The sequence below is a fragment of the Anastrepha obliqua genome, chromosome 5, assembly GCF_027943255.1.
Source record: "Anastrepha obliqua isolate idAnaObli1 chromosome 5, idAnaObli1_1.0, whole genome shotgun sequence".
Lineage (NCBI taxonomy): Eukaryota > Metazoa > Arthropoda > Insecta > Diptera > Tephritidae > Anastrepha > Anastrepha obliqua.
The window spans coordinates 50035616-50044013 of NC_072896.1; the positions used below are offsets into that span (position 1 = coordinate 50035616).

Sequence of the window (8398 nt, forward strand, 5' to 3'; positions counted from 1 at the left end):
CCGTTGTACTGCTCTCAGGTTCCTTTTTTAATATTTTTTAAATCTACCCGACCTCCGAAGAAATCTGAGTAGATCTTGTGGTGCTAAGAAGCCAAGGTGGTCGCTTCTTAATACATCAGAGCCAAAGACTTCAAACCTGGTTTGAGCGAAGGCCGGGCAGACGCACAGAAAGTGGTGCGCCGTTTCATCCTCTTTTCCACATTCTGGGCAGATTGCACTATCTGAGATGCTTACCTTTTCCATGTGCTTCGCTCTTCTGTTTAAGGACAGAAGAATCTGCGACAATCGGCCGGACATGATCAGTTTTGTCCATGCTAAAACCACCTAAAAACTGTTGATTACTCTTCTGACAACGAACAATCCCCACTCAGGAATATTTATAAGGTGAAAACACTTTGTACAGAATTTCCAAAGCAACAATCTGAAACTTAAGTCAAGTTTTGAAAACGCAAAGAATCAAGGTAAATCGGTTCATTTTTTTTTCTTTCGCTGTGTCCATGGGGCTGTCAGCTCAGAATGAAACAAGGCAAATTTAGTATTTGTTTTCTACGTTGCCAATACAGTAGGTTCTGTTTTTATGCGGCTTTTTTTTATGCGGTTTTGAAATAGTGCGGTTTTTTTTTAAATTACAAAATGCATGTCGACCTATGGGGAATTGTACATATAAACAAGATTCTAAACCAGCTAAGCAAAAACTCATCACAGATTGCATCAGAAATGCTAACCCTACAAGTATGGAAGATATATAAAGATATAATTTTCAAAGATACAATATTTTGTTTATGCGATTTTATTTAATTATTTCAGATTCATGCGGTCTATGGAACGTATCTATAGTAATAATATGGGACTAGTGCCCTTTTTTATGCGATTATTTCAGATTTATGCGGTTTTAGCATTTGAAACGTATCTATAGTTTTACTATAGAACTAGTAGCTTTTTTTATGCTGTTTTTTCTTTATGCTGTTTCTTGCGGAACGTATCTACCGCATAAAAACAGAACCTACTGTACTTTGCTTTTACAATGAAACGTACAAAATATTGTTGTTCGTCTAGTGCCACCACCTTTAACGAATGCACCTTTTTTCAATCATTTGAAATTGGTGTGGATTGTTGTTAGGGGAATATTTTAATTAAGAACTCAATCATTTTCATGACAAATAACTAACTGTATTACGAAGCCTCGCGTATGAGTCGGAGCAGACAAGACGGAGCTTCCAAAATGGGATCTCAATACCGAACCACTGGTTTTGAAGCGGAATTACGCGAGTGACGGCGTAGTGGCAACGCCTTTTCGGGCTTCGAGTATGAGGTAGTGGTTGTATTTTCTCTTTTCTCTTGAACCTTTGCCAAGAACGCGATCTCGTATCATATTTGGCGGTGGATTATAGTCCTTCACATTAAACGCTCAATAGAATCTTATATGCAATGTTGGCTCAGATCAATCTTCTTGGGATTTGGGTAGACTGAAATTAAATTCGAATTGGCAGATATGTATTCGCCCCACCGTATTCTGCGTGGGCCAGTTCCCTCAAGACTTTAAGCATTTATTGGGCACGAATAAAGAGGTTGCCGCCTTCATTCTACATATTTGTAATGAAGCTTTTTATCAAAATTTTCGAGCGTTCCCTGCTGACTAGCATTTCATGCCTGAGCCTAGGAATTAACACTACGTCCGTTAGTATGACCGGTTGTGAGACTCATAATTGAGGCCTTTTTCAAATAGGAGAACAGCTCCTATTCTCCAGACTTGTCTCGCTCGGATCGTTGAAACTACTATTTGTTCGTCAATTTTCAGAAATGGCTGGGCGAAAACGATTTTATTTGAAACGAGGAGGTAATTGCAGAAACCAATGGCTATTTTTCAGATTTAGACAAATCCTATTATTCGGAGGAGATCAACAAACTAGAACAGCGTTAAGCGAAATTTATAAGCCTAAAAGGAGACTATGTCGAAAAATAAAAAAGGTTTACCTTAAACAACTAAGTAGTTTTTATTTTTGCGGAGTAGTTGGCCCATTGCAGTAAAGGCCTAGATAAAAAGAGTATTAAATAAAAAGTAGTGAAAGGCAGGTTCGGTGGAAACTGATTGCCTCTCTGCATACTTCCTAGACCTTTTCATGCCCTTACCTTATTTAGAAACCTGTCGGTCAGTGGACTGGTAAGACTTATCGTTAAGACTCAGAATTTATCCGACTTAGAGTTAGATTTTCAGTCGGTCTTACGACTTATCGGTATGCCTCAGAATTTATCAGACTTAGAGTTGTATTTTCAGTCACCTAACTTTTTTTAGATCGGTGTATCCTTTTATAACCGTTAAGTTATTAATGGGTATCGCGTTGCCTATTTATGCTGCTGTGTTTTTCCTGTTATTATCCATTTTTATTTATTCCAATTCTAGATATGTGGGCCTATGCGCAACTGTAAAAATCGTGGCTCTTGCAATATTTATCGCCGATTGGTGGTTAGTGCGGCGAAGAAAGCAGTTGGAGAAGTTAAAGCCTATCAATGCAAACGATCCTATAATCGGGTCCATTATCAGTTTGGATAAATGTTCGTAGCTCACCGAAATTTGTGAATTTTCATATTATAACTTTTGTTATTGTTTTTCACTGCAGTGTTCGAGGAAAAATTAACGACGAATGAAGCGAATCCGATATACGGCAGCAATGGCGAAATCATACTCACATCAGACGTGGTGAGGCACTCGAGAAATGACTCGCGCACCATACAACTAGAATATGGGTATGTATTGAATGGATTACTAGTTTTAAAACCTTAAAAATTATAGAAAATAACTATTTATTTACTAATCATATTTTCATTATTTTCTTCCATATTTCCCTGCAGCTATGACAAATGCAATAATGCAATCAATTCCTCGGGCTTATTAACGCCACAAACTAAATCCAAGAAACATTTCCGCAGTGCTTCATGTGATGTCAAAATGATACGTAGCTTCTCCAAGGACCAAAACATCGCACCTGGCTCTGCTACAACGGACGGTGGCTTGCATGAGCCTATAAAGATCAAGAGCTTAAAACGGTTTCAGACACATTCCCGCAACAATTCCAGTGATTTGAATAGTGATTTCCGTCACAAACTCACGCATTCGCGCACAAACTCACGCGACGATGCTGGCGCTGGTGCCCTCAATATACGTTACATACAAAATCAGCTCAAACCGCAAGAGGATGAGGAGGACGATGACGAGCTGACGACCGGTTGTGGTCACTTCGTGAAGAAACATGCACGCAATCATTCCTATGATCAAATTTATATGCCCAATAATATACGTTTTGATGCTGATTTCTTCCGGAATCATCACAATAACAAAAACAAGAATGTGAACGTGTTAAAGAATGTGAATAGAGAGGAAACTCGTGTAAAGAATTCGAATGAGATGGAAGCGGCAGCAGCTGCAGCAGCAGCAGCAGGAACAGCAACGGCAACAACAGTCGGATCACGCGGCCACTCACGCAATAATTCAAAGGATTTAAATATACGCACAACTACAGCAACGAGCAATAATATAAATCCAATAGCGCCGTCTTCGGGCACCGCCACTCTGGGTGGTAGTGGTGGTGGTGTAGTCGGAGCAGCTCACAATGTGGCTGAAGCGGCATTGAATATCCTACGCCATCGGCGCACTAATTCCAAAGACTTAAATTACACGCTCTGCACGAGCAATGAACGCAACGATTTGGGTGGCGGTAGTACTGCTTGCAGCAGTAATGCATCGACGCCAGCGCATGGCAGTGGCGGCAGTGCGGCATCCGCCTTGCACTTGAAACACGCACATGCGCGCAAAGTCTCTCACCACAAAATTCAAATCGACGATGAACGCAACGAGCTCATTGGGTCAACAGGCGACGACGACGATGACACTTCCGCCGCACATAATGAGCGCAATCAAGCCTCGAGTGCGTCGTCACCGGCTGCTAGCCGCAAAGATGTGGAAGCTTTGCGTTAAATAATGTTAAACTATCTTAGGAAACTTATTTAGAATTATTTAAAACATATTCGCAAGCACACATACATACATACATACATGCATTTGTATGTACACAATTTTAGTTGGTAAAATGAAGATCACATTCGAAAAGGAGCCAAATATGTAACTAACAATGCAAAGAAACAAAGCAAACAGAAACAATTCAGTACCAGCTATGCTAGAATCTGTCCGCGGAATTTTGATTGATTTTTAGGCATTCCAAAAACTAAAAAAAAAATTTGTTCTTCCTTGGTTAAAGCTCTTAAGTGGAAATATCAAAATCGAAAGTGTACTTAAGTGGTTTTATTCTTTGCTTATATTAAAAGCTTCGTCTGGTTTTAGTTCTTCAATGTGACAAGGCATTGCGAAACGAGTTTTATAGCATTTTTCTAAAATTTTTATTTACTCAAATGCTTAGAAAAATAAATTCGTACGCAGCAATTTTTTTTGTACACAAATACATAGATAGTACTACAGAATAAACGTTTTCGTAGATTATTTGATACCCGCGTACATACATAAGTATCAGACAGAAATATATATATATATATATATATATATATATATATATATATACCCTAAATGTGTAAGAATTTTAATGTTAATATTTTAAAAATATAAATTTTGTTCTATTCATTTGTGATAACAAATCGAAAGATTCTAATTCAAATTGTTTATATGTACACGTAGCCAGAGGTTCATGATAGCGAGTTTCTTAAAATTTATTAGTCTATATGCGCCAGTTAACAGAGCGTGGAAACTTTAAATTAGAAAATAGAGAATTTGAATTATCGAATTTGTTTCATGTGCTTTCCATAAAATGAATCATTTAGGACCATTTTCCCCACTAGCCACTAACTTTACAGACCACTTTGTAGTGGCGGTAGATACATTTTCGTTCTTTCAGGCGCTTATTAAATTCTTGGGCCGATATGTTGTAAGGCAAGTTGATATTCAAGTAAAAATTTCGTAGCTAATTTCAAAGTGTTTGAGCTCAAATAGTATTATATTTTCAAATAATTTTAAAGTTTGCCCTAGTTTCGTAATGGACAAATTTTTGTTTGACGGTTTGCTTCGAAAATGAAAAAAATTAAAGTGCACTTTAAAGTGAAGAACCACTAATTGCCTCGGCTAGTAAATCACATTCTATTGACAAGCTGAGAAAACCGCACTCAGATTTTCAAACTTTACACGATATGAGCGAAGCAGTAGTGGGGTAGCTCATAGGATGGCTCATGGAATAAATACATTTTTTGAATTTATATATAACGAAGAAAGATTTCTTATCCCGCTCTTTGTCAGCATTTTATTTCGGATCATTTAAATTAATAAATAAATAATTGGCGCATTCACTTCTGTTAGGGGTTTGACCGAGCTCCTCCTTCTATTTGTGGCCTGCATCTTGATGTTGTTCCATAAATGGAGGGACCTACAATTTTAAGACGACGCGCTCGAACCAGATATTTTTTATGAGGAGCCTTTTCATGGCGGAAATACGTACACTCCGAGGTTTGCCATTGCTTGCCGAGGGGCGATGGCTATTAGAAAAAAATGTTTATATTATTTGATGTTAATACACGAAGAATCGAATACACACTCCCAAATAGTAGTAACGCACCAACCCATTTGGTTACGGCGGCCGATTATTTACCTCATATCGAGTGTTTTTTTTTAGCTGTATGAGAACTATCCATATCGATATATCGATAACTGCGGTTTGTCAGCTGAGAATGGTAAGCTGTGTTGACATTTGTGTTCAGTAAAGGTTGGCAAGCCATCATTAATCACTGTACGCCAGGATAACGTTTCTAAATTGTGGAAACTTTCTTTGAAAAAAAAAAAAGAAACAAAATGGATCGCGAAGATCAGAGAGCAATTCATTCATCTCAAGTGCGGTTTGCACGCCGGCAGCATCATCGGTCCTTATATTTTTCGAAATGAGAAAGGAGCTGGCGTTGCGGTGCATGGCGAACGCTATTGAACCATGCTGATTTTTGTTTTCAAAAATTAATCAGCTAAAAATCCAAGACAATTGATTGCAACACGACGGCGAAACTTGGCATACAGCGCGCTTAAGAATCGATTTATTGCAATATTCAAGCCACCATTGACGGTATACGACCTGATTTATTGGAAGAAGTTGTTAAAAATTGGACTGATCGAACGGACCATGATGCACATGCCGGGTATCATATTCAAATAATAAATACGATGAAATTATATACCAGATTATAATAAAAAGAAATTCATTCCATAAATATTTCTGTTTCATATTATCATTTTAATTTCTCAAGCTCTTAAAAAAACAGCCGATATATCTTAGCGACTGTGGCGAACTCAAAATCAAGGATCACACATTTTAGATTTATTAAAACGTTTATTCATTTTATTGCTTTTATTTTCATTTCAAGTCCAACTCACCATTGGGAGATTAAAATTCATTTAATTCACTGAATTAAAGTTAACTTCTGGTTAACTGCCTACAGAAAAAGCGGGCCTAAGGCTGAGATGTAGCTCTCAAGAAAATGCAAAAGCAAAAATTATCATTAATTCTTGTGTGTATGAGAAAAGGTATGGAAGAAAGTGTGGCTAACGATTTGGGGTTGTAAGAAAAAGAAGTCACTCAAACTGTTTTTTTTCTCCCTAATCTACGCACAGGTAACACAATGAGCCTTAGAAGCCTAAATGAGATCTTTTTTACAGACCAGCCAGTACTATCTACCTAAATCTAAGCACAGGCTATGTGCACAGCGTGTCAATTGCGATGCAAATAATTGTTGGTACTCCAGATCACTTGCCAACTCGTGTAAAAAGTTCCTCTGTACCGCTATTGATGGTTTCTGGCGCTATCGCCCTAATGGGTTGGACAATAGTAATCTTAAGTATCTGGATCGATTCTGTAATGCCCCTTAATATCAATTTTTAATCAACTCGCAGCTGCGTGGTGACCAGCTAAAAGTACTGCGAAAGTAAGTACGCAAAAGGTCGATTGCTTCTTGGCATATGTGATAACAAATTCAGGATTGGCCATAGAGCACTAAATAATTAATGCAATAAACGGATAGTTAAAGTACTGGAAAACTGAAGGTTTAGTGATAATGAAACCCTTAGTTAGTCAAACCACTAAAAAATTAAAAAAATTAGTAGCAGTGCGAGATGCCCAACCCTGAACAAATTGAAGTAGAAGCTTAGCCTAAATACTTTTCAAGTATGTTTGCATTGCTGCCAGGTTAATGGGTGATATGAAGTGTTACCTATTCAAAACACCATAACTTTTTTGTGTGAAAGTAGTTTTTATTGATTTCAAAGATAAAATTGTTCAAAAATGATTACAATTTTAACATATATTCACTTTAGCTCGATATGACCACCCTTTGCCTTGACTATAGCCTTCAAACGGTCAAAAAATGAGTTGCATGCTGCACGAATGTGATCTTGAGGTATTTTGGCCTATTCTCGTATAATCGCTTTTTTCAGCGCATCCATACTGGCATATTTTTTAGTCCTCACCTTGCTCTCCAAAATGGACCAGATGGAATAGTCCATCGGATTTGCGTCTGGCGAATTCGAAAGCCATTGTGTGGACGAAATGAAGTGTGGAACATGATTTTTTAACCATTCTTGGTTCACATGAGCTTTGTGAGATGGTGCCTGTTGGAACGTCCATGGTCTACGACCGTAATGTTTGCGTGTCCACGGCTCTAAATCAGTTTCTAAAACATTTTCCCGATAATAAGTCGCATTCACTTTGACACCAGGCTCGATAAGAACGATTGGAGAGCGTCCATCAGCGGTCACTGCGGCCCAAGCGCAACAACTCCTTTGCTCTTTCGCACCGACCTTTTTTTTGCTGGGGTGAAAGATCGTGTGCTTTTTGGAACTTGTAAGCCTTGACCTTGAGCTCATTTGTCAATGTGCGCCGAATGCTGTCTTGCGATATTTTCAGTTCTTTGGTAATTTTTCTTCCACTTCGACGTGAATTTCGTTCAAGTCGAGCCTTCACTTTCTGAACCATTTCTAGCGTTGTTGCGGTTTTTTTTGGTCGACCTCCATAGCGTTTTCCAATGCTACCAGTACACATGCTACCGATACATAAACATTTTATTCACTTTGAGGTGACTGAGCTCACGAACAATGGCTGGTTATGATTTTCCAACCAAATTTAACGCAATCACACTATTACGTTTGAATTCCATCACAGAAAAAAGAATTCAACAAAACTGAGACGCAAATGCTTTTGATGGCTTATAAACAATATATTGAACTGTCATTAGCATAATTTTGACGTTGATGTCATGAGCTGTTTTACAGATACAAGCAGTGTGAAGTTGGAAAGATTAAAATCATTTTTTTTTTGTCGAATGCTGTGTCTATTTAGGCATAGACTCGTTTCTGAACCTTTCA

The 8398-nt window shown here is 38.1% G+C and overlaps 1 protein-coding gene across 2 annotated transcripts in view; it reads left to right on the top strand.

Annotated features, from left to right (window-relative positions):
* LOC129247621 (solute carrier organic anion transporter family member 74D) overlaps window positions 1-4286 on the top strand; it is a 51944-nt gene extending 47658 nt beyond the window's left edge. For both annotated transcript variants that reach the window (XM_054886807.1, XM_054886808.1), the window contains 3 exons: window positions 2402-2553; window positions 2619-2745; window positions 2851-4286. In XM_054886807.1, the coding sequence (XP_054742782.1) occupies window positions 2402-2553; window positions 2619-2745; window positions 2851-3973 (1402 nt within the window). In that variant the 3' untranslated portion in view covers window positions 3974-4286. The remainder of the gene's footprint in view (window positions 1-2401; window positions 2554-2618; window positions 2746-2850) is intronic.
* The last annotated feature ends 4112 nt before the right edge of the window (window positions 4287-8398 follow it).